Source organism: Rhinoderma darwinii, chromosome 3 (assembly GCF_050947455.1).
Source record: "Rhinoderma darwinii isolate aRhiDar2 chromosome 3, aRhiDar2.hap1, whole genome shotgun sequence".
Lineage (NCBI taxonomy): Eukaryota > Metazoa > Chordata > Amphibia > Anura > Rhinodermatidae > Rhinoderma > Rhinoderma darwinii.
In genome coordinates this window covers 404,801,161-404,827,916 of record NC_134689.1, presented here as the reverse complement: position 1 = coordinate 404,827,916, position 26,756 = coordinate 404,801,161, and the positions used below count along the sequence as shown (strand labels likewise).

The window sequence follows — 26,756 nt, the reverse complement described above, 5'->3', positions numbered from 1 at the left end:
CCGGGATGTACTATTACAGCGAAGCGGGAAGTGGCCATTAGATAAGTTCACAAGCAAGAAATGCTAGGAAATGTGGCTAAATAATGACACTAGTGACTCAGGATGTAGCTAACTTCTCCTACTTGTGTTTCACTAGATGCCAACATAGCTGCAGGCTGGGACATAAAATATCGGTAAAACATGGGAGTTTTATAATAAATAAAGGAGTTTTATTCTTCACCCTGAGACATTGTACAATTTTATAGATTACGTGAATATATATACAGCGTATATATATATATATATATATATATATATATATATATATATATATATATAATATCGAACAAATCGTCTTCAGTAAAAGCTGCAGGCAGACAGATTTCCTGGTCAGAATGACGGAGCTGTGTTTATTAACTGGAGAACTGATGAAGTAATTATATGGAATATTATAATAAATAATTCATGATATATTGTTTGCTGCGCTTCATCTTTCATTCCACGATGGCAGGTGCCAACCTTGTCATGGAAACCTTCTCATAGAAACCTTCTGAGATAATCTCATCTTTATCTTTTTGTAAAATGAGGGCCGTCAGTAAAATATCTGAAGTCGTTGGCAACTATTATGTGATAGAGATTATGGGTCTTTTCGTCTTTACCTGGTGGAGAAAAGAAAAGAAGAGAAAGGGGCTCAATAAGGAGACTGGGAAAGCTTGATGAGAACCCCTGTGGGCCTGTAATGCCAGTCATATTGAGCATCAGTCAGCTGCTCCAAATACTGGTGAAAAAAAATAAAATACATTTGTAGATAATGTAACGATGGGACAGAACAGGATGTACTTCACCCATACTGTGCCGCCATTGAAGTGAATGAAAACTCTGGATGTGGGGGTCATTCCTACCTCCTCAGGGTGGGGTCATTCCTACTTCCTCAGGGTGGGGTCATTCCTACCTCCTCGTAGAGAGAGGGGAGGGAGAGGATCAAAGAGACAATTGGGTGGAGCCAGGGCCGCCATCAGGAATTTCAGGGCCCCCTACAGCTAAATTTTCTGGGCCCCCCTACCGTGGCACCGCCTGTTAACGGTACTCCATCCAGAACTATATCATGGTACCCAGGGCCGCCATCAGGGGGGGTATTATGGGTACTGATGTGAGAGGCCCGGCCAAACCTAATTGAAAGGGGGGCCCGGCAAACTGCCGCGACTTGCCTTTGGTAGAAAAAAAACAGGCCCCTGCAATGGGGCCCATTTCTTTCACCAAAAGAATGTCGTGAGCTGCGGGCCCCCCTTTCAATTAGGTTTGGCCGGGCCTCTCACATCAGTACCCCTAATACCCCCCCTGATGGCGGCCCTGGGTAGCATGGGGGTCGTCATGGGGGCCGTCAAAGACCGCCGCTCGTGCGACCGATCGCGTGCACCCGCAAACTCCCGCGCATGCGCACCCGCGACCGCCTGGAACCGCGCACCGAATTTTGAGGCAGATTTTGACCTGCCCACACTACCTTGCCGCGTTTTTTGCCTGCGGCGATTGAGGACAGCAGACAAAAAACGCAGGGAAAAATGCATTTTTTGCCTCCCATTGACTTCGATGGGAGGTCAGAGGCGGAACCGCTGCATGAAAGGACGTGCTGCTTTTTCTTTTTTCCGCGACTGGCTCCCATTGATTTCAGATTAAATCAATGGGAGGCGGTTTTGGAAGTTGTTTGGTGCTGATTCTGACGTAGTGTCCGAGTCAATATCAAGGGCCAAAAACTCTGTGAACTGGGCCTTATTGTTAGGGCTTATTCAGACGAACGTGTAATACGTCCGTGCAACGCGCGTGATTTTCACGCGCCTCGCACGGACCTATGTTACTCTATGGGGCCGTGCAGACTGTCCGTGATTTTCACGCGCCTCGCACGGACCTATGTTACTCTATGGGGTCGTGCAGACTGTCAGTGATTTTCATGCAGCGTGTGTCCGTGTGTCCGCTGCGTAAAACTCACGACATGTCCTATATTTGTGCATTGTTCGCGCATCACGCACCCATTGAAGTCAATGGGTGCGTGAAAATCACGCCCAGCACTTCCGCAGCCGTATAAACTATGAATGAAAACAGAAATGCACCACGTGCCACAAACATACAAACAGAGTGTCGTAATGATGGCGGCTGCGCGAAAATCACGCAGCCGCGCATCATACGCTGCTGCCACACGGAGCTGTTATGGACCTTTTGCATGCGCAAAACGCCACGTTTTTGCGCGCGCAAATAGCACACGCTTGTGTGAATCCGGCCTTAGGGTAGGAACACACTCGGCATGAACGCTGCAGATTTTATGCAGCACATTTTATTGTGGATAATCCACAGCGTATCACAGTCGCAGCAGAGTGGGTGAGATTAGAACAAATCTCATCCACACGCTGCAAAAAAAATGGACCTGCCGTGTGGCTTTTGGCTTTTTAAGCCGCAGCATGTCAATGTATTCTGTGGAATCGCTGCTCCTCTGTTGCGGAAATGCTGCGGTTCTGCCGCAAAAATCACACATGAGAAAAAATAAAAAGGCACTTTTTTAAATTTATAAAAAAGTTTAGACTTGCCCCGGCCGTAGTCCTGGTGACGCAATCCTCTATTCTTAGCGCAGCCCCGCCTCCTGTCATGACGTTTCATCCCATGTGACCGCTGCAGCGGTCACATGGTCTACAGCGTCATCCCAGGAGGCGGGGCTACGTTCAGAAGAGAGAGATGCGTCGCCAGGACTACGGCCGGGGCAAGTCTAAACTTTTTTTTCCCTGCAGGATTCCCGCAGCGGACATGCCTCACCAAACCTGAGCCACTATTTGGTGCGGTTTTGCGGGCAGAATTCCCTGCGGCTACCGGGGCGGATAAGCTGTGGAGTTTTACTCAGCATATCCGCCTAGTGTGTCCCTTATGATGTCGCTCCTGGAGCTGCTGCCGGTCTCTAAATAGGCAGTTGGTCCAGTAGAATTTGGAATTATTTTTTTTTGTGAACCAGCTTAAAAAAATACAAAACTTTTGTGTTCGGGCCTGTTCACATCACCGTTCGCTTCCGTTCCGGGGATCCGTCTGAGGTTTCCGTCGGGTGAACCCCGCAACGGAAAGTGAAAGTGACAGCACAGCTTCCGTTTCCGTCACCATTAGCGCAGTCGACTACGCTATTTATTCCGTTCGAAAACCAGCCAGAATGGTGACGAACGGAAACCATTAGCGATGTTTCCGTCACCATTGAGATCAATGGTGACTGAAACGGAAGCTGTGCTGTCACTTTCCGTTGCGGGGTTCACCCGACGGAAACCTCAGACGGAACCCCGGAATGGAAGCGAACGGTGATGTGAACAGGCCCTAACACAAAAGTTTTGTATTTTTTTAAGCTGGTTCACAAAAAAAAATAATTCCAAATTCTACTGACCAACTGCCTATTTAGAGACCGGCAGCAGCTCCAGGAGCGACATCATAAGGGACACACTAGGCGGATATGCTGAGTAAAACTACACAGCTTATCCGCCCCGGTAGCCGCAGGGAATTCTGCCAGCAAAACCGCACCAAATAGTGGCGCAGGTTTGGTGAGGCGTGTCCGCTGCGGGAATCCTGCAGCGAAAAAAAAGTTTAGACTTGCCCCGGCCGTAGTTTAGGTGACGCGTCTCTCTCTTCTGAACGTAGCCCCGCCTCCTGGGATGACGCTGTAGACAATGTGACCGCTGCAGCAGTCACATGGGATGAAACGTCATGACAGGAGGCCGGGCTGCGCTAAGAATAGAGCATCACGTCACCAGGACTACGGCCGGGGTAAGTCTAAACTTTTTCAATTTAAAAAAGTACCTTCTTTTTTTTTCTCATGTGTGATTTTTGCGGCAGAACCGCAGCATTTCCGCAACAGAGGAGCGGCAATTCCACAGAATAAATTGTCATGCTGCGGCTTAAAAAGCCAAAAGCCACACTGCAGGTCCATTTTTTTTTGGCAGCGTGTGGATGAGATTTGTTCTAATCTCATCCACTCTGCTGCGACTGTGATACGCTGTGGATTTTCCACAATAAAATGTGTTGCATAAAATCTGCAGCGTTCATGCCTAGTGTGTTCCTACCCTAAGGCCGGATTCACACAAGCGTGTGCTTTTTGCTCGCGCAAAAAACGTGGCATTTTGCGCATGCAAAAGGTCCATAACCGCTCCGTGTGTCAGCAGCGTATGATGCGCGGCTGCGTGATTTTCGCGCAGCCGCCATCATGATGACACTCTGTTTGTATGTTTGTAGCACGTGGTGCTTTTCTGTTTTCATTCATAGTTTATACGGCTGCGGAAGTGTTGGGCGTGATTTTCACGCACCCATTGACTTCAATGGGTGCGTGATGCGCGAACAATGCACAAATATAGGACATGTCGTGAGTTTTACGCAGCGGACACACGGACACACGCTGCGTGAAAATCACTGACAGTCTGCACGGCCCCATAGAGTATCATAGGTCCGTGGGAGGCGCGTGAAAATCACGCATGTTGCACGGATGTATTACACGTTCGTCTGAATAAGCCCTAACAATAAGGCCCAGTTCACAGAGTTTTTGGGCCTTGATATTGACTCGGACACTGCGTCAGAATCAGCACCAATCAACTTCCAAAACCGCCTCCCATTGATTTAATCTGAAATCAATGGGAGCCAGTCGTGGAAAAAAGAAAAAGCAGCACGTCCTTCCTTGCCGCTGTTCCGCCTCTGAAGTCAATGGGAGGCAGAAAATGCATTTTTCGCGGCGTTTTTTGCCTGCTGTCCTCAATCGCAGCGGGCAAAAAACGCAGCAAAAAAACGCGGCAAAAAAACGCGGCAAGATAGTGTGGGCAGGTCAAAATCTGCCTCAAAATTCTTTAAGGAATTTTGAGGCAGATTTTTTTTCTGCCTGCAAAATACTTTGTGTGAACAGGGCCATACATAAACAGCACTTTGACACACTTTACTCACCGTGTCAGAAGAGCTGCTGCTCCCACTCCAGTCCTCTTCAGGCGAGGTCCTTCAGGCGAGGTCTTCCAGGCGAGGTCTTCGGTCCAGACGTCCAGTCCTTCACCTCCAGCCAGGCTCCAGGTAAGTTGGGTCCATGTGTGTCCGCGGGTGCGCGCGCTTCGTTCGCGGGTGCGCGCGCGCTTCGTTCGCCGGTGCGCGCGCGCTTCGTTCACGTGCTGTCGAGGCTGCGAGCGTGCGTGCTGTTGCTTCTGCGAGCGCCCGTGCTGTCGCGGTTGCGCGCTTTTGCCGGGTGCGTGCTCGGACGGTCGCGAGTTTGCGGGTGCGCGTCATCGGTCGGCGGTGTTTGACGGCCCCCATGAGAGGGGGGGCCCGCAGCTCACAACATTCATTTGGTGAAAAAAACGGGCCCCTTTGCAGGGGCCCGTTTATTTCTACCAAAGACAAGTCGCAGCAGTGGCCGGGCCCCCCTTTCAATTAGGTTTGGCCGGGCCCCTCACACCACTACCCCTAATACCCCCCCTGATGGCGGCCCTGGGTGGAGCCTGTACTTGTATGGAGGTGGGTGACCAGGTGACTAAAGACAGTTCTGCATAGACTTTAAAAGGGCTATGGTTGCTTTATGGTTGAGTCAGAGGACTCTTCTGTGACAGCCCTTCACTGATGTGTTTGATCAGTGCACGTCTGGAAGGTAAGTTACCTGCATACAATTTTCTGCCAGAGACAGGACACATGGGCAGATATACCATAAGTGGCCCTAATGTCTGTCTGATTGCATATACGGAACTAAGCTTATCATTTTATGGCTCACAATTCCTGGCAGATTGTTAGAGAGAAGTAAGAGGATTTCTTATGCTTTGTTATTGGAGAGCAAGGGGCCCATTTACTGTTCTTAAACGGCGGCCCTCTACTGTCTGTATTCTGATAGGACACAATACTGGAGTATCGGGAGCTAAATAAACCACCAGACCAGGTATTAACCCCCTCTTCTCTCATAAACCACCAGGGAAGAGAATATTAACCCTTTTTTTTTTTTACCCCAAACCACCAAGAAAGAGGGCATTACCATAGACCAAACATTAACTCCTTTTTTACCCCATACCACCAAGGAAGGTGGCAAAACCCCAGCCCACCAGGGAATCAAATATGAACCCCTCAACTATCCTAGACCACCATAGCTGGTGACATTTCCTTAGACGAACAGTCTGAAATAATTTTTTTCTTATTTTCTGCTGTCTAAACTTGGGTACGTCTTATAGTTCAAAAAATATGGTACCGATCAGAGAAGAGGAACATCCCTCAACAGAAGTCAGGTTTATCATTTAAGCAGAGAGGGAAAATATAATAGGAAATTTCATTCAGCTTGCCATGATGAGTCATACAATCACCTTAGGCTCTCTTCACACTTGCATTGTGGTAACCTTGTATAACAGAAACCCCAATGCATAGCCGGATCCAGCGAACAATAGATATCACCACTGCTCTACAGACCCCATTGACTAACAATGGCATCCATCAGTTTTCCACGAGGTGTCCATCATTTTTATGGACTCTGCAATGCAGTCCCCAATGCAGATGGCAACATGGCCGCAAAATAATATATGAATCATTGTCAAAGTGAAATTTGGGGAAGCAGACCCCAATACTCTACCTCAATTGACGTATCTATTCTGTCCAATGCAGGTTTAAAATTGTCTTCTTTATATGTATTCATATAGGGATCTGTAGAGGAAGACCGATAATATGTGAATTTATTAGCTCTCCTATCTCATAATACTGCACCTATAATCTTATTTATCATTAATCATTAATACTAAGTATTGTTGGTATTTCAATCTTCAGATATTGGGAAATTGAATTATATGTGTCCAAAGGAAGAAAAAATTCACGTAATTAGCTAGCTATTAGTTACATAGACAATAGACCCAATATTCATACTATTAAATGTAATAAATAATCTAAAGTATCTGCCCTCTTCCAGATATCCTATATGTACTGTATATACACCAAATAGCCTCAGAAACCTTCTTTTTAGTTAAGAAATTTCCAGTCAATGTAATTGAATTTGTAATTGTATTTGACAGTCTTTCATGTGTCCACCCTTTGCCATTTTGCAGATTCCATACTTTTCAGGAGACTTGATCTCAGCTTTTCTGCAGGGATTTTTTTTTTCAGTTTTAAACGTTGATGCCATTTTCTGATTCTCACTATCAAAGTCACATCATAGACATTCAGTGATGTTGAGATCTGAACTCTGTTTTGGCCAGTCCATTGTCCTGAGGACACCAGCAACTTCTTGATTTGATAAGTTTGTCTTAGTCTTCACCATGTGTTTAATTGCCTTCTGTTATTTCTAAAAATCTCAGATTAAGGAATCATACACACTGCTGAATTATGGCTCCATACAACCTTTGTGTTCATAGAATTCTATAGGACCTACCTTACTTGCACAAGCCTCTGATTTCATGCAGATTTTTTTTTCCGTCTTATTCAAAAATGATTAGATAAAAAAAAAAATATGCGGTGTTTCATTAGCGATTTCTTTATAAAATTTATTCTTTACAGAGGCACACCTGGTGTATATGGCTCTGTAATGTACATTCTGCTGTGTGAAAGAGGCCTTACATTCATCAGCCTGTAAAACCTTCTCTACATCTCTGATGTTTTGTTTTTGTGTCTTTCTTTTTCACAGGAAGCTCCACATCCTTTCAGATTTTGTCAGGATTTGAATTCAGAGACTCTTACATCACAAGCAGTGAATCTTCTCATTGAGCCATTTGAATTCGGAAATCTCTAAAGCAAAATCTGTTATCCAGGTTCTCTTGATCTTGAATCCTGTCTCTCTGGATCCTTCCTTGACTGCCTTGATTGGTTTCACCCTTTTGGCTTCCAAGAAAGTCTGGCCCTTGCCCTCCCTGATTGGCGGACTATTGAGCTTCCTGCCTATAGTGTGCCTTTCTACAAACTATTGCAGCTCATTTGTGTACCAAACTTTCACTGTTTCCTTACCACGTCTCTGCCACATACTACAACCTGTTGCCACTTATCTGTGTACCAAACTTGGATTGTTTCCTGACCACTGCTCTGCTTCACACTTGCGACTAGATTGTTACTTGACTAGTCTTGCTATTAGCACCCTCCTGCCTGATCATTTCAGCCACTGTACTCCGAATCTGCTACAGACCTCTGCAGACATATAATATTGAGTTGTCACCTCACACGGGAAAGATGGTCAAGATCACCTATTGGTTATTTTACAGATTTGAAGCAAAAGTCGAGCTTGATTTTCTCAGGTCTCTCAGAGCCTTTTTTGTCTGATGGTCATGGATAGTTGTAAGAAGTCTTACTTTTTTCTACATTTTTTATAGATCAATGAAAAGGTGGCATCTGTTATTTGTACTGTACTACAGTGCATATGGAAAGTCTTCAGACCCTTTCACATTTTTCACTTTTTGTTATGATGTGGCCTTGTGCTAAAATAAAAAAAAATCATGTTGTTCCCTATCATTCTTCACTCAATACCCCATAATGACAAAGTTACATAGTTACATAGTTTGTACGGTTGAAAAAAGACACATGTCCATCAAGTTCAACCAAGGGACGGGAAAGGGGAAGTAAAGAATTTCTACACATAGGAGCTAATATTTTTTTCTTCTAGGAAATTATCTAAGCCTTTTTTGCAGCATCTCCTGTCCCTGCTGTGACCAGCTCCTGCGGTGACTATTCCATAAATTCACCGTTCTCACAGTAAAGAAGGCTTGTCGTCTCTGCAGTTTGAACCTTTCTTTTATCAGACGGAGGGAGTGCCCCCTTGTTTTTTGAAGGGGTTTTACATGGAACAGGATTTTACCATATTTTTTGTATGTGCCATTCATATATTTATATAAGTTAATCATGTCCCCCCTTAGTCATCTTTTTTCAAGGCCAAATAGGTTTAGTTCTTTTAATCTTTCCTCATAACTTAGATTCTCCATGCCCCTAATTAGCTTAGTTGCTCTTCTTTGTATTTTTTCCAACTCCAGGGCATTCTTTCTATGAACTGGAGCCCAGAACTGAACTGCATATTCTAGATGAGGCCTCACTAATGCTTTGTAAAGTGGTAATATTACATCCCTGTCCCGCGAGTCCATGAATCTTTTAATACACGACAATATCTTGCTGGCCTTTGAAGCAGCTGATTGACATTGCATGCTGTTATTTAGTTTATGATTTACAAGTACACCCAGATCCTTCTCAACAAGTGACTCCCCCAGTGTAGCTCCCCCTAGGACATATGATGCATGCAGGTTGTTGGTACCCAGATGCATAACTTTACATTTATCTACATTAAACTTCATTTGCCAAGTGGATGCCCAAACACTCAGTTTGTTTAAATCCGCTTGCAATTCACGAACATCTTCCATAGTCTGAACTATATTACATAGCTTGGTGTCATCTGCAAAAATAGAAATAGTGCTATTAATCCCATCCTCTATATCATTAATAAATAAGTTGAATAATAGTGGTCCCAGCACTGAACCCTGGGGTACACCACTTATAAGTGAAAACAAAATTTTTGAAATTTTTAGAAATTTATTATAAATGAAAAACTCTAATTTTGCATGGACATAGGTATTCAGATCCTTTGCTATGACACTTGAAATTTAGCTCTGGGGGCCTCACATTTTTCTAGATCATCTTTGAAATGTTTCTACACCATGATTGGAATCCACCTGTGGTACATTAATTTGATTGGACATAATTTGGAAAGACACAACCCTGTCTATATAAGGTCTCGCAGCTGACAATGCATATTAGGCTGGGTTCACACGACCTATTTTCAGACGTAAACGAGGCGTATTATGCCTCGTTTTACGTCTGAAAATAAGGCTACAATACGTCGGCAAACATCTGCCCATTCATTTGAATGGGTTTGCCGACGTACTGTGCCGACAACCTGTAATTTACGCGTCGTCGTTTGACAGCTGTCAAACGACGACGCGTAAAAATACAGCCTCATCAAAAGAAGAGCAGGACACTTCTTTGGACGTTTTTGGAGCTGTTTTCTCATAGACTCCAATGAAAACAGGTCCAAAAACGGACATAAAAAACGCAGCGAAAACGGCGCGAAAAACGCAGCGAAAAATGCGAGTTGCTCAAAAAACGTCTGAAAATCAGGGGCTGTTTTCCCTTGAAAACAGCTCTGTATTTTCAGACGTTTTTTGTCACTACGTGTGCACATACCCTAAGAGCAAAAACCAAGCCATGAGGAGGAAAGAACTGCCTGTAGAGCTCAGTGACAGGATTGTGTAGAGGCACCGATCTGGAGAAGGGTACAAACAAATTCTGCTTCACTAAAAGTTCTCAAGAACTCAGTGGCCTCCATAATTCTTAAATTGAAGAAGTTTAGAACAACCAGGACTCTTCCTAGAGCTGGCCGCCCGACCAAACTAAGTGGGGGGGAGAAGGACCTTGGTAAGAGGGGTGATCAAGATCCCAATGGTCACTCTGGCTGAGCTCCAAAGATCCTGTGTGTAGATGGGAGAAACTTTTAGAAGGTCAACCATCACTGCAGCACTCCACCAATCTGAGTTTGATGGCAGAGTGGCCAGAAGGAAGCCTCTCCTCAGTAAAAGACACATGAAAGCCTGCCTGGATTTTGCAATAAAGCACCTAAAGGACTCTCCGACTGTGAGAAACAAGATTATGTGGTCTGTTGAAACCAAGATTGAACTTATTGGCCTCAATTCTAAGCGTCATATCCGGAGGAAGCCAGGCACTGCTTATCACTTGCCCAATAGCATCCCTAGCATGGTGGTGGCAGCAGCATCATCCTATGGGGGTATATTTCAGTGGCTGGGACAGGGAGACTGGTCAGGGTTGAGGGAAAGATGAATGGAACAAAGTACAGAGATATTCATAATGAAAACCTGATCCAGAGTTCTCTGGACCTAAGACTGGGCCGAAGGTTCACCTTCCTACAAGACAATGACCCTAAGGACACAGCCAAGAGAACACAGGAGTGGCTTAGGGACAACTCTTTGAAAGTCCTTGAGTGGCCCAGCCAGAGCCCTGACTTGAACCCAATCAAACATTTCTGGAGAGACCTGAAAATGGCTGTCCACCGACGATCCCTATCCAACCTGAGAGGATTTGCAGAGAAGAATGGCAGAGAATCCCCAAATCCAGGTGTGCAAACCCAAGAAGACTGGAGGCTGTTATCGCTGCCAAAGGTGCTTCGACTAAGTCCTGAGTAAAGGGTCTGAATAGTTATGTCAATGCAATATTTTAGGTTTTCTTTTTCAATAAATTAGAAACGTTTGCTAATATTCTTTGTTATTATGGGGTATTGAGTGCAGAATGGTGGGGAAAACATGATATTTTTTATTTTAGGACAAGCCCTCAACATAACAAAATGTGACAAAATTGAAAGGGTCTGAATACTTTCCGAATGCATTGTATATAGAACAGAATTATCCAAAATCCATATCGCCCACATGAAAGAAACACAGTCAGCCACCTCACATACACAGTGAGCCAACGGATTAAATTTAGTTGATAATCAGATTCAGCCAATTGAAGTCCATTAGGCTTCATTGGGGCCAGCCATGTTGAAGCTGAACCTGAATATGCTGAACCTTACAATGAGAGAATGTCTACATGGAAACTCCAGAGACAAGGCAAAAATAAATTTGAAAGAACGAAATGCCAAATATATCTGGTATGGCCTACAAAACTATTTATAAAGATCAAGAATGTTGACTTCAGCAAAAGCAACTAGTGTATGTCCGAATCCTGAAGACTTGACATAGAGGTAAAAAATTCAAGGAGTAGCCAAAAGTGAATATCCACAGAGTAGTAGCTTCTTAAAGAGGCTCTGTCACCACATTATAAGTGCCCTATATTGTACATGATGTGATCGGCGCTGTAATGTAGATTACAGCAGAGTTTTTTATTTAGAAAAACTATAATTTTTGGCAGAGTTATGACCTATATTAGCTTTATGCTAATGAGTTTCTTAATGGACAACTTGGCGTGTTTTACTTTTTGACCAAGTGGGCGTTGTGGAGAGAAGTGTATGACGCTGACCAATCAGTGACCAATCAGCGTCATACACTTCTCTCCATTCATTTACACAGCACATAGTGATCTAGCTAGATCACTATGTGCAGTCACTTACTCACACATTAACGTTACTCAAGTGTCCTGACAGTGAAAAGACATCACTACCAGTCAGGACGTGATGTCTATTCAGAATCCTGACACTTCGCTAACGTTTGTGTGAGATTTACAGCAAGGCAAGCGTAATCTTGTGAGATTACTCTGTAAACTGTAATTTAAAACAAGATTATGCTTGCTGTGCTGTAAATCGAACACAAACGTTACCGAAGTGTCTGGATTCTGAATAGACATCACGTCCTGGCTGGTAGTAATGTCTATTCACTGTCAGGTCACTGCAGTAACGTTAATGTGTGTGTGTGTGTGTGTGTGTGTGTGTGTATGTGGTTGCACATAATGAACAATGCAGGATCACTATGTGCTGTGTAAATGAATGGGGAGAAGTGTATGACGCTGATTGGTCACTGATTGGTCAGCGTCATGCACTTCTCTCCACAACGCCCACTTGGTCAAAAGTAAAACACGCCCAGTTGTCCATAAAGAAACTCATTAGCATAAAGCTAAAATAGGTCATAAATCCGTCAAAAATGTTCATTTTTCGAAATAAAAAACACTGGTGTAATCTACATTACAGCGCCGATCACATCATGTACAAGATAGCACAATAGAGGGAAGTCGGCACCACTCTCAATCTTCACAGCATGGAAACAGGCAGATAGATGTAAGTGGAGTCAGGGTTTCCTCATTTAAGCAAACTTCGGGCGGTGCTCAGCATAAAAACAGACGATCTTGTAGTATAATGTGAATGAGAGAAATGAAAATGCGGCACTCACCCGTTTGCAAATCTTCTTAACTTTATTGTGTCATCTTAGCGAGGGTAAAGGCATTACAGGGAGGACAGCTAGTTGTAGGTTACAGCCTGTTTCGCGCTGGAGATCGCGCTTCTTCTGACCTCCCAGCGCGAAACAGGCTGTAACCTACAACTAGCTGTCCTCCCTGTAATGCCTTTACCCTCGCTAAGATGACACAATAAAGTTAAGAAGATTTGCAAACGGGTGAGTGCCGCATTTTCATTTCTCTCATTCACATTATGTACAAGATAGGGCACTTATAATGTGGTGACAGAGCCTTTTTAAGCCTCAGATAAGGTCTGCTTATGACTCCATAATAAGAGATTATGCAAAAATGAGATGCACGTGAAAGAAGCAAAGCGGAAACCATTGCTATCCAAGTGAATGATTCCCAAAGGTCTATGGATAGATGAGTCAATAGTGGAACTCTTTGTATACTACAGGTTTTCTAAAGTCTGATGTAAACCAAGTACAGCGTTCCTCAGTAAGAACAATATACCAACCAATGATACACGGTGATGCCAGTGTAATGGTGTGATGATGCTCTGCTTCTTCAGGATTTGGGTGGCTTGTCATTATTGAAGGAACCATGAAATCTGCACCTTAAGTTGTATGTCTAATCATCTGTCTATATGCTGAGGTTATAAACTGGGTTGTTCAGTAAACAATGATCATAACACAAAATATCTGCATTTGGATGGTTGAGGAGAAACAGGTGTTGGGTTCTTCTCATTAAAGGCCTGATTGGGCCTAATAGAGATGTGGCAGAACCTTATATGAGCAATTCTCGCACAAAAACCTACCATTGTGTGTCTGCATGGTGTTCTGAAGGTATCTATGGATAATATGGACATTTACTTAGATTCTATTATTATATTTTGCTTAAAGATGCTGTCTGGAAAGGAAAAAAAGGGTCTGTTTTTTTCCAGAAACAGCACAACTCTTGTCCAGGGGCTTTGTCTGGAATTTTAGCTCTTCCCCATTCACAAGAATGGAGATGGACAACAAACCTATTGAATAGCAAAAACAATACTCGTAATACAATACATACCTTCCTCTTGTAGGTTGTTATTATTATTTTTGAAGTTCATGGTGGAATGCTCATTCTTCCATACATCATCAATGTCAGAGTACCAGTCATCTTTGATTTCATCCCTAAAGGGTAGGAAAACATTAACTAGTTACTATAAGACATATATTCCCATCTACAGATATTTATTAATACGTACCAGCCGGTTCCTGCTGGCACATCATATGGTCAGGTGTTTGGAATACATAATTGAGCTAACGGGAAATTGTTGTCCTACTGCAAAAATACTCCCCGAAAAGACCCATTAAATGAAAATTCTTAATATTGGCTGTCGCTAAACCCAACATCACTCCATCCACACCTTATTCGAATGACTGAATGGGTTTATGTTGGTATTGTAAAAAACAGTAAAAAACAGTCTGAAGTCTGAAATTTGGTGTCCCGGCATATATTTTCTTTTGGTATTGGAGTATTCCAACTTCTCCCATTGTCTACATATTATACTAGTACTCAATCTTAGCATCGGCTGTATTTTTGGCCTAAAAGCAATAGGAACACTACATGGTTACATATCTACTGGAGATACATCAGAACCAAGGTGGCTCAAATTGTCAAGGCTTTCTTCAAAAACATTGGACTCATTAAGTACGTTATATTGAGGCTCCAAAACCTCCCTGGCCCTAAAGAAGTGATATGACCTGCTACTATGGCAGACACAAAAATGATTGGAACCACCTATTGTTTCAGATTTTGCTTTATGCATTAAGGGTGATATATGTCAAAATAATTATATTTAGACAGTTGGCACGACCCTCTAATATAACTTTGACCTTGGGTGCAAGAATAACCAAAGACAATATAGAGTACAAAAAAAGAGTACTTAAGGGTTTGGTTATCTCTATTAGCTACTGAATTTTTATTTTTATTATTTTTAACCCTACTTAAACATGTATTTCCCGCGAAAAGGGAGCAGCTGTCAGATGATAGCTGATCATTCTCTTTAATGAAATGGAACATCTAGAAGATGATAACCACTCCTTTTAGTCCCATACAGAGCTGCGGGAGTACAGATAATATTGTAGACTATACTATAGCACGTTGGCTGCCATCCACCTTTCGAGGGTCACTGCACAAGGTCCTGACAGTTACCTATATGGGCTCAATTTAATAGGCAATAAAGTTAAAACATGAGGCCCGCTAATTTTACAGGGACAGAATGGGTCTGCAAGGGTGCATACAGGTCACACTATTCCCTCTTTTGTTTCTAGCAAAAGGTGTTTTGCATGGAAAGAGGAATAACATGATCTTTACACTGCATTATGAACATGTTACCGCCCCCAACACCCTCAAATAGCCAAAAAATGTATATAATGGTGTGCAAGATGGAGTATAGGAGATACAGCATGTGAATGACCAGATAGTGATGGGCCACAACAAACCATGGGCATTGGAGCACCAGGAAGATGGACCATGTTTCACAAGAAGTATAGTGATGACCCAGTATTGGTTCAAAACTGGTCCTGTTCTTCCCAAATACAGCACAAATATGATGGTGGATGATAGCTTAGCTTCATAATGTTTACCTCACAATAGGCATACTGTAGGGTCTACATGGGTACGTAATATCAACCAACAATGCCAGTCTAGATCCCATATATACTGCACATTAAAAAATATATGAAGATCTCACCTTTTCTTTCTCCATTGTTTGAACTGGAAGAATCCCATTATGAGAAGAATTATTAATAAAACACCGATGGCTGCTCCAAGTCCCCCATAGATAGCTGACTTTGACATCTTGTCCTTACAGTTCCCAGAAGTGTAGACGTATTGATCTGTTTGCGAACAGCTGTGTAAAAACACAGCAACATTACATGAGGTGCAAAAAAATAAAGCATGGTAACCATGGGATTTGGCAAGGAAAGAACAGCAAACTTTTTGTTCATTTTTGAAGGCCATGTACCAAGAAGCCCAAGCAGCAGCTGAGGAGGATGTAAGAGTATCTTCAGAACCAATGATTTATCATTGTAAACCAATGGTCCATTATAGATGTGAAGTTGGACCTTCCACCATAGAGTAATCAGCCATGAAAGCAACGGTATGAGCTAAATATCTCCAAGGACTATCTACCACCAGTCATTAGGGGGAGACACTTCTCTGCTTATGTACTGTATAATAATACTGATGTAGATGAAACACTGGTTTACAATGGTCCATGTTGCACCCACACGGCTGGTTTTACCGCATTCTAAACAAATAAATATGTGCCATTAGATTTAACCCTGTAACAACCAGGGTGTTTTGGTCCTAAATGACCAGAAACCTTTTAGTAATTTTGCGCAGGTGGTGACCCTTACTGTTTTTCACGGGCTATCAAAATAATTTTTGCGTTGTTGTTTTTTTTCCGATGAAACATAAAAAAAAAAATTCATATAATATTTATTAGAATATTATTTTTCCTTTGTTTAGGGGTAAATTGCACAAAAAACAAAAACTATTTTTTATTTGAATTTATAGTATTTTATTTTTAATTGCACATCCACACTAAAGTAAAGTATTAGAATGGGTTCTCTATTCTGCTTGGTCATTTTAATATACAGTATAATACGTATAGTCTTGGGTGAATGGTTTGGGTTGGCATGGGCAATGTTTCCATTTTTTTTCTACTTTATTTGTTTGTTTGTTTTAATATTCTTTTGTAACTTACAGTATTTTTGTACCTTTATATTTTTTATACATAATATGTTCATCAAGAGGTCAGAAGTGTAAATCATTTGAAGGCCTATACTACCTGTACCTACTACGGTCCTCTACTTGGCCACAGCGGAAGTCTGTGATGGCCATGACAATCAAGTAGCGCTGGACTAATTCTCCAACCCTTGTTAATTCCACCCTGAATAGGGGTTTCATGCCACCAGGTAGCAAAAGAGATAGGACTAACCAGGGCTGGGGCCCCTCTCTCCAAATACCCTAGAGTGGTTATATATTCTCCCTCTATGGTATGGCACACCCTTGCACTCATACATGGACAAAGATGGCCTCTCTGAAGACCCAGCTCCTCAACTGGTTGTTGATTTCGTGGACAGGTAGTCTAGGATCCACTGAACATCGGTTGGTTCATTATCTTCTTACGCATATTATCTGGTAAGCTGGATACAGCTGTTTGAAGTCCAGAAATTACGACTTTATCATATATCAAGCCAATGGATTTTTTAGATTTTTTTCTAACCTTTATCTATCTGTGGTTTATTACCCTAATTAATTAAATGCTTCAATAAAAACCTACATAAGACTGCAAATATTTGCTGTTCTACATCTCAGCATTTATAAAGTGATTAAAAAACAATACAAAAAAAAATAATGTGCTCGTTCTTTGGATCATTGCATGATGAAACACGGGCAAGTTTGGACTAGATTTTATGCAACAATTATACATGATTTTCAAGATCTCTGCTTGTAATCATTGACAGATTTTTATCCAATCGAAGTGATCAATGAAGGTTCTCATTTATTGACAGCAAGCATACATCCCGAAATTTGAAACATAAAGCATAATAGAAAATTCCATAACTTTCCATACTTTAAGCCATGAACTTGTCATACCCAGGGGCAAAGCCGAGGGTAGGAGAGATTATATGTGCAGTCTGTGTAGTTGAATAGGGGCCCAGAAGGCAAAGGGGCCCACTGCTGTTTTTTTTTAAATAACAACAGTACCTGCCATCCACTAGATAGCATATAGGGACTGTGGTAATGGTTCCCATGTCTCACAATTACAGTGGAATACAATCCATCAAAGAACATGGCACACTGGCAAAGGGTTTGCTCCATGGTGAGCCCCTCACTTTCTTCTGCAGTGGGGCGCTCTGCTGTCTATGTCCAACCCTAATAATTTTTGTCCTTAGCATTAGTCCCCTTAAGCTGCATGGCAGTAGAGCCAGATTTCCTAAATATTCCCAGGGAAAATCTGCGCCCACCCACTCTCCACTACCCTAGACCACCAGGGATGTTGGTATAGACATGAAAACTATTTGCCTCTATGCCATGTGGCACTGTGACTCTGGTTGCTGTATGACAATATATCGGATACTCATCTGGATCGCCCATCCTACAGTGAACAGTGCCCAGGTTTCTAACTGCACTGCTAGCTGCAAAGGCTTAGAAGGAAGATTGGTCTTCAGAAGTTCATTTGCCAAGAGCAAGATCCTTGTCATATAAAACCTCTACGAGTTAAGATTGACTCCAGTAGTTAACAGTCTCTTTCAGGAAATCAAAGAGATAGCGGGAGACAAAACTGTAGCTGCATCCCCCTCCTCTCCCTCCTCCATCCTATCTTCTATTTACTGTTTTACTCTAGATAGAATTTTTTGGGTGACTGAGAGGATTTATTAGAATATTTACAGAAGGCAGGGAAAGGAAAAGCACGGGCTGCTGGAAAGTAAGGGAGATGCCACTTTTCACCAATAATATATATTACAAAGTTTTGTATATTTACATATATTCCTGATTTATGCTAAACAAGTTATAAATACTCAAATCAAATTTGAATGCTATATTGAAGGAACCCATAGTTATTTTTATTTTAACCCTTTCCTGACATCTGATATACATATGGCAGAAGCCGGGAGGGAAAGTATGGAGCGGGCTCAAGGGCTGATCCCGCATTTAATAAGTTGTGGGTGACGGCTGTATGTCACAGCCGACACTTCACTGCAACAAGCGAGATCGTAGATTACTACGATCGCGTTTGTTTAACCCCTTAGATGCCGTGGTCAATAGCCGTTAGAAAGAGGAGGGCCAGATGTATGGTTCAATAGGACATAGAAGGACAATATACTGCCACTCCATAACCACATAGTGACTGAATAATACCCTCATGCTTTTACTGAATAATAACGCCACACAAGAACTGTCATGATCTGTGGGTATGTGTACCCACTAGGCCACACATACCGAGGGCCCCGAACACAAGGGGAGGGGTTCCAGCGCAGCCTTCTTCTTGCTGTTGTGATGCGCCCTGTGCGTTCGCACAGGTCTCGCACCCCAAATGCCGGTCCTGATCAGCGGGTCCTGAAAATCTCTGACATGCAGGATCGAGCTGTTACCGATCACATCTAAGTTCATAAAGATAAAAATGTTATGGCTTTTGGAAGGTGGGAAGTAAAAAGCGAAAATGAAAAACTCAAAATGGCGGGAAGGGGTGAAATAACACTTTGATTCTAACTTTATTGAATATTCATTGAATGAACTGCTACAATGTAGTGAATATTGTAGGATCTGCTCTATTTAACAATTGAGCTACATGGATTGATGCTGAATATTCCAATGTCCAACCATGACTGGACTTATTATATGGAATAATGCATCTATAAGAAATGACCACACAAACCACTGACCACACAATGAATTAGAAATATACCACTGGCCTCTAAGGACCATATGGTAAAATCAATAACTGTCTATCTAGAGCTGAATACCTAATATACCACTGACCAACTATCGATCATATGCCATAAATACCCCAGCATATAAATATCATCCGGCACTACATACCAATCCATCAAAGGCCACCTTGGAACAGATGCTGACTACCAGAGTTCATCTCGCACAATGTGTCCTGGTGGAAGTCCGGCCTTACCAAATTAATTAATCAATTTAAAGGGGTTGTACAGAATTAGAAAAACATGGCTGCTTTATTCCAAAACACTGCCACCCATGTCTACAGGTTGTGTATTGTATAGCGGCTCAGCCATTTTCACCTCAATGGAGCTCAGCTGCAATACCAGACACAAACCATGATGAGGTGTGGCGTTCTTTATGGAAGAAACCAGATATGTTTTTCTAATTCTGTACTACCCATTTAATTTTATTTAATGATATTACTGCATGAACCCACCTGCAGCGGGCTCCAGTATATGGGAGGATCTGGCAGATGCCATTGTTACAGTCTTTACAATTTGAGGACTGTTCCTCGCAGTCAGATAAGCAGATGACACCAGAATGTGTTAGAATTGGAGTAAAAAAATTCTCATAATTGTCCGGAATTGTTTTCCTGCAGAGTTCTGTGTAACATAGGAGAAAAATTGTGGTATCATCATCATCATCATCATCATCATCAACATCACCCTCAGGATCACCCTCACAATCAGCAACATCATCATCATCATCACTAGCATTACCAAAAACAACATCACCATCATCTTTACCATAAACAACATCAACAACATGATCATTATCATCAACATCAACAACACCATCATTATCATCAACAACATCATCATCATTATCATCAGCATTAAAGGGGTTTTCCACTCCCGGACAACTGATGACCTATCCACCAGATAGGTCAACATTATATGATCTGTGGGGGTCCGACACCCGGAACCCGCACCGATCAGCTTCTACGGTGGCATCCGGGCACCGGACATCCATGCCGGAAGCAATTGGCTCCGGTCACGGAATAGCAGCCGAGCAACAGTAATGCAGCTCTGCTCCTATTCAATTTAATAGGAACAGAGCTGCAGTTCTGCAGCACGGCCGCTATTCCGTGACCGGAGCCAACTGCTTCCGGCTCCATACATTGCATAGGCCAATAGAGCAGCTGATCGGTGCGGGGTCTGGGTGTTGGACCCCCACAAATCATCCGGTGGATAGGTCATCAGTTGTGCAGTATGGGACAACCACTTTATCATCATAATAATCATCATCACCACTAACAACATCATCACCATCATTATCATCACTATAATGATAATCAACATCATCATTATCTCATTTCCATCAACATCATCATCAACAACATCAACAACATCATATTGTCAGAGAAGTAATTGGCTATCACTGACCCTCCATGCTTGGTTCTGGAACTGGTTCTATGTTGGGGAGTGTCCCATTAATACAGAGGGGAACTGGAAATAAAAAAGGAAAAGTGAGAAAAACATCTTTCGATGAGGGCTTTTCCTCTTCTGTACAACTTTTTTTCCAAAAATATCTCTAAAATTTATCTCAGCTAGGTTACAGTTGGGGAATATGGTTCCACTGGGTGTGATGGCCATAATAAAATTAATTCTGCCGTCACTAGAGGGCACTAGTGGGGATCTATTTATTAATGAAATTTCATAGGGGCTGTACGTCCCTCTGCAGTGAGCTCCCTCTAGTGGTGGATGCAGGCAGACAGAATTTTATCATGTGACTGTCAAAAATAAAGCTCTGACCCCAAGAAAGAATGTTTTACATATGTAGATTAAACTGGATTCAATTATAGGCACAGTTTCCTGCTCTAAATCATCTCCATTAACCCTTCCATCATCCCAAATCACTATGAATATTTTTGAACCAGGGTTACCAAATGTCTGTAAATTCCTGGAGATTCTGTATATTGAGGGGGGTTTCTACCAGATACCAATTCACTTGTAGCCCCCTCCCCTTTAAAACAAGTGCATTTGACCCTGAGTATGTACAGAGGATGAATGGTCCCTGTTTATACCACTGGCAATTTAAAGGCTATGAAAACCTTTGAATGTTTTTTTTTTCATTATTATTAAATCAAAGTTTTTGCACTTTTTGGGTTGACTTTTATTACTATTTTGTGTTTACTATTTACGATACAGCTTCAATGTATCCTGCTTACATAAAAGCTGTATCGTTCTCTCTCAGCCATTCCGTCAGTTCAGCTGAACTGACAGCTCGGCTGAGAGTTGGTCAACAGGATCCACCTAATATCGATCACCTCAAAGTAGATCATCTTAAATGTGACCGCTATTCGATGGATTCCGTGTGTCAGAGACACACAGTACCCGCTCTCAACTAAACTGACGGAATCGGCTAAGAGAGAATGATACAGCTTCTATCTGTACAAGATATAGAAATACTATCAGAAAAAGTAAAAAAATAAAAAAGGTGTATATGATACCTGCTACCAAGGAGTCGGATCAATGCATATAATTTTCCACTACAAATTGGACTTTGTGTTTGTTACTTGCCACCTTGGGATGGATTTTACATACTTATCTGCTATCTGGGAATAGGTAACATAAAGGATGGGTCAAAGTCAGGAACCACCCAAATATGAATGTGCAACGTAATATCTTACCATTTCCATTGTGTATTAGACCAATGGGGGTTTTTATGACTGTCTAATACCCTGCTCTTCCACCAGCTGTAATAGAACTGGTATATGTTATATGTCGCCAAGCAATTATCACTATGTATATAGCTGCCTAGAACTCTGTTTAGCCTGTACTATATACCCTATGTTATAGTAATATAGTTTGGCAATATGTGGGTACAATGGTTACACTTGTTGGTCCAGATGGGTTGGAGGAGCATTGGCCATTATTGTCTTATTAAATACGTTTTTTCTGCCAGGGCTTTGTAACTGTGTCGGACTAGGGTACTTTGGGCCCCCCGGAGGAATCGGGTCTGAGGGCCCATCCTAAATCTATACAAAACATGTGCACATGGGCCCTTAATAGCATTGTTATCATATCACGTAGAGGAGGGATCATCAATAAGACCTTAGTAATTTAACAATAACCCCCAAAAAATAGACCCAAAAGCTAAGTGATTGTCTCCAAAGTCAACTTAAGATGGGGTTGTCTTCTGCAGGAGCTTTGTGGCCTTGTTCAATTACGAGCCCATTATGGTGTCAGGGGTAGGGCCAACTAGAGGATTGATTGACACTGTGTTGGGCCAGTTCCATCCTACTTTGTAGGTACTTACATGTTCCACTTGTACAGTTGTTATTTTCCAGTTCTTTCAACCGAGCCCCCACATTAAGACGTACAGTCTCATACGACTTTTTGAGGTCAACAGAAAGTATATACTCCACTTCCACGATTACGGTATGATTCACAATGACGCTACCGTTCCTGCCAGAAATATAACACAATACATTAACCCCCTTAAGGATGCAATCTATTTTGGGTCTTCAAAACCGAACAATTTTTTTTCTTTTTTTTAGTTGTGTCATTCCATGAGACATAGGATTTTTGTTTATTTTCCCATCGACGTAGCTGTATGTTAGCGTTTTTTTGTTTTTTTTTATTGCTGTATGAGCTGTAGTTTTTATTGGCCACATTTTAGGGTACATATCATTTATTGATTAACTTTTATTCATTATTTGGGTTGGAATAGAAAAAAAATAGCAATTCCAGCATTGCTCTTTGTGATTTTTTTTTTAGGATATTTACTGTATAGTATAAATAAGATGTTAACTTTTTTTCTATGGGCCGTTACAATTGCGGTAATACTAAATATATATATATAGCTTTTTTCTGTTTCAGTACATTTGCACAACAGAAGCGTGTTTTAAGAACCAAAAACTGACGTCGCCACATTTTAATAGCCATACATAGTTTTTTTGTCAATATAACTGTATGAGGGATTGTTTGTTGCGCAATGAGTTATAGTTTGTTGTTGTTTTCTAAACCATTCTGGAGTGTATATAATTTATTAGCTAACTTTTATATATTTTTTTGTGGGTCAGAATTTTATCATTTAACTCAGGATTTGGAGCTCTGTATTAGAAAAATGCCGATATAAAGTCTCTGTAAGGCCAGGGTCACACACACAGTTTTGATGCAGATTGGGTGGCAGTTTTTCATCTTCCTCCATTGATTTTAATGGGAGGTAGAGGCTTTTTTTCCAGATGCTTTTTGTCCACTCTTGGAAAAAAGAAGCATAATGCCCTATCTTGGAGCGGTTTCCCATTCTGAACCTCTATTGAAATCAGCAGGTGGCAGAAAAAAAAATGTGCTGTTCTTCTGGAGTGGTTTTTGACCAAAAACTGGTCACAGTTTTTAAAGGGTAACTAAACATTCAACAAACGTCTGACATGCCTCAGTGCTCGGACCCCCACCATTTGCTAAAACAAAGCAGCAGAAGCGCTCGTGTGAGCCACTTAGTTTCTGTTCGGCTTTTTCTGGAAAGCCGATGTAGCGGTGTACTGACTCGTGGACTTTCTATTGAGCCCGTACACCGCTAAATCGATTTCTGGAAAAAGCCAAACAGAAACTAAGCGGCTCAGCGCTTCTGCCAATTCATTTTAGTAATTGGTGGGAGTCTCAGTTGCCGGACCCCCACCAATCAAAACATCTAATCCTCGAAAAAAGCGCGAAAACACCTCCAGAAAACAAGTTTGAGGCAAAAAATTTTTGCTTGATGAAAATCTCTGTGTGAATTAGAAGTCTGAACACAAACAATATAAAACAGCCTTGTACCTTATGTGTTGTATCTTCACATCTTTGTACCCGGGGACTCTGTTGTAGAGCAAATTTATCTACAATAAAAAATATAAATAATCGTGATAATAATAAAAAATCTAACCGTAGTTATAGTATTGTTAATAAAAATTAGAACACTAATAATATTATAATAAATAATATAATGATAAATATAGTAATAATAATAATGAAAAAATAATAATAACATAATATCTAATATTAATAAAATATAAGCTGGTTGGAGAGGAGAATCAAGGACCGCACATCCACAATATTAATCAATGAACATGAACAGGAGCTTCTTAGTTAACATTTTGATCAAATTGTATTAGCCCACTTGCCACTTCGCGGCGACCTCTGATAAGTAGGTCCCTACTCCACGCTGTTAACCCAGCTGATTTTAATTAAGGAATGACCTCATAAGTGTTTCTGCTCTTGTGCTCTCAGTTGGCCACTGGGGAACATGTAAAGTGCCGTATGGTGGTGTCTGTTGCTGTGGTGCTGCACTTGTGGGGGGAAGTAGCCCAGAACCAAGATGGCTTGGCCTGGTAGCAGGGGTGTTGCTGGGCTTCTGGGTTGCTCCCTGTCACGTTGGGTGCATGGACCCACTGGGCCATACTGCCTTGACGGTATGACACCTGGCCAACAGGACGCAGGTCACAGTCTATAGTTCGCATAGTTTACCTGTGGCAGCTCACACAGTAGCAATGACAGGCTCGGCTGGGACTAGGCAGTAGGTAGACGTCAGGCGTGGTGTAGCAGGACAGGCATGGAATACAGTACAGCACGACTACAGCTCAGCACGGCACTTGACCAGGATAGCACGGGATACAGGATACAGGTACAGGAACGGGGAACACTGGAAACTGGAAAACACTAGGAGACCATTTGCTAGACAAACTTAGGGTACGACAACAACGCTCAGGCATGGGAGGAAGGGGCTGGGCCCTTCTTATAATCCAGGGTACTCATGGGCTAATTTTGACATTAAACTCCAGTGCGCGCGCTAGCCCTTTAAGAGCGGGCACGAGCATGCAAACTATGGGACCCAGCCAGGGTAATCGGAAGTGAGCGCTGGCGTCTCCTGAGGAGGAGACTGGGGCCAGCGCACGCAGAACCATGGCTGCGGCGGTCAGGAGGTGAGTGACCCTGACGGCCCGCGGCCATGGACATGACACTCCCTCTGCAGGTGCGGTATTGTGGTGGCGGGCGCTGCCATGCGGTGCTGCAACCAATAGAGTAGGGACCCATGAAGTGGCAAGTGGGCTTATACAATTTGATCAAAATGTTAACTAAGAACCTCCTGTTCATGTTCATTGAGTAATATTGTGAATGTGCGGTCCTCGATTCACTTCTCCAACCAGCTTATTAATAAAAAATAGAATGATAAATATAGTAGTAATAATAATTTTAAAAAAATAATAACATAATATAATAATAAATATAATCATAATAATAATAATAAAAAAATAATAGCATAATATATAATAATACATATAATCATAGATAGAGTGATGATGATAATAATAATAATAATAATAATAATAATAATAATATGTATAATAATAATAAATATAATCATAGATAGAGTGATGATAATAATAATAATAATAATATATATAATAATAATAAAATATAATCATAGATAGAGTGATAATAATAATAATATATATTTAGAATAATAAAATATCATGTTGTACATATTAAAGACTATTATTTATATGTTTCCTATAAAAAAAAGTGTAACTCACCTCTTCTTTGACATTTTTTTCAAACTCTACATATTCCTGACATGAGGTGGTATAAAAACATTGAATGAAGTTTCTATTTACAAATCGCAGCTCCACGTTTACAGTGACATTAATCTTTGGTTCTGAATAAATTAAACATGGAAAAAAAGTTTTCGATATTTTCGTGAGTTTTTATTGAAAAAACAATTGACCCTTAAAAATTAACGAGTGGAAAGTGGTTACAAAGAGTGTCTCTCTCTCTCTCTCTCTCTCTCTCTCTCTCTCTCTCTCTCTCTCTCTCTCTGGAAGACACAGCACACCCATGGCATCACACTACACACTGATTTTAATTTGAAATGTGTAATTCTTCATTTCACCAGCAGTGGCGCTGCAAAGAAATTAAATACTTGCTGCAGGGTTTCCCCACAGATTTCAGCTGATTGCTGGGGGTCCCAGCAGTGACACACTTTGTGATCAGTTTATCATCAGGGAAACCTTCTAGCAAAAAGTCATTGTGCAAAGTGGACAACAAATTTAAGACAAAAACATGGACCTAAATGGGTTTTTAGAATTTTCATATTTGACTTAGAGAAGTTCTTTTTGACTAAATTCTCTAAGCCAATACTAGAATTTGGCCTGAAACCTCAGCTAGTGGGAGTCTTAAAGAGTGGTAGACTCAGTTAGTTAAGTATTATTATAGTTATTACTGTTTAGAAGTACTGAGGTCAGGATTCGGCCAACCGCAATTCCTCACTATCTCCTCATACACATCAGTTGCGCATGGATGTATTCTGAATGAGGAGAGGGGAGTAAGTAAAAAAACATTCAAAGCCGCTGCCAGACCTCTCTGGCGGAGGATTTTCTCTCCTGCGAACAAAAGGATCGGGCATCTGGAAATCCAACTGCC

The 26,756-nt window shown here is 41.8% G+C and overlaps 1 protein-coding gene across 1 annotated transcript in view; it reads right to left on the bottom strand.

Annotated features, from left to right (window-relative positions):
- Window positions 1-290: 290 nt before the first annotated feature.
- The window catches only part of LOC142750559 (mucin-17-like), a 37,636-nt gene continuing 11,170 nt past the window's right edge, over window positions 291-26,756 (bottom strand). The window contains exons 4-12 of the mRNA XM_075859557.1: window positions 25,871-25,992; window positions 24,117-24,175; window positions 22,618-22,766; window positions 20,742-20,804; window positions 19,793-19,958; window positions 15,590-15,748; window positions 13,921-14,024; window positions 6,572-6,642; window positions 291-638 (exon numbers count right to left, since the gene is read on the bottom strand). Coding sequence (XP_075715672.1) covers window positions 603-638; window positions 6,572-6,642; window positions 13,921-14,024; window positions 15,590-15,748; window positions 19,793-19,958; window positions 20,742-20,804; window positions 22,618-22,766; window positions 24,117-24,175; window positions 25,871-25,992 — 929 coding nt within the window. The 3' untranslated portion in view covers window positions 291-602. The remainder of the gene's footprint in view (window positions 639-6,571; window positions 6,643-13,920; window positions 14,025-15,589; window positions 15,749-19,792; window positions 19,959-20,741; window positions 20,805-22,617; window positions 22,767-24,116; window positions 24,176-25,870; window positions 25,993-26,756) is intronic.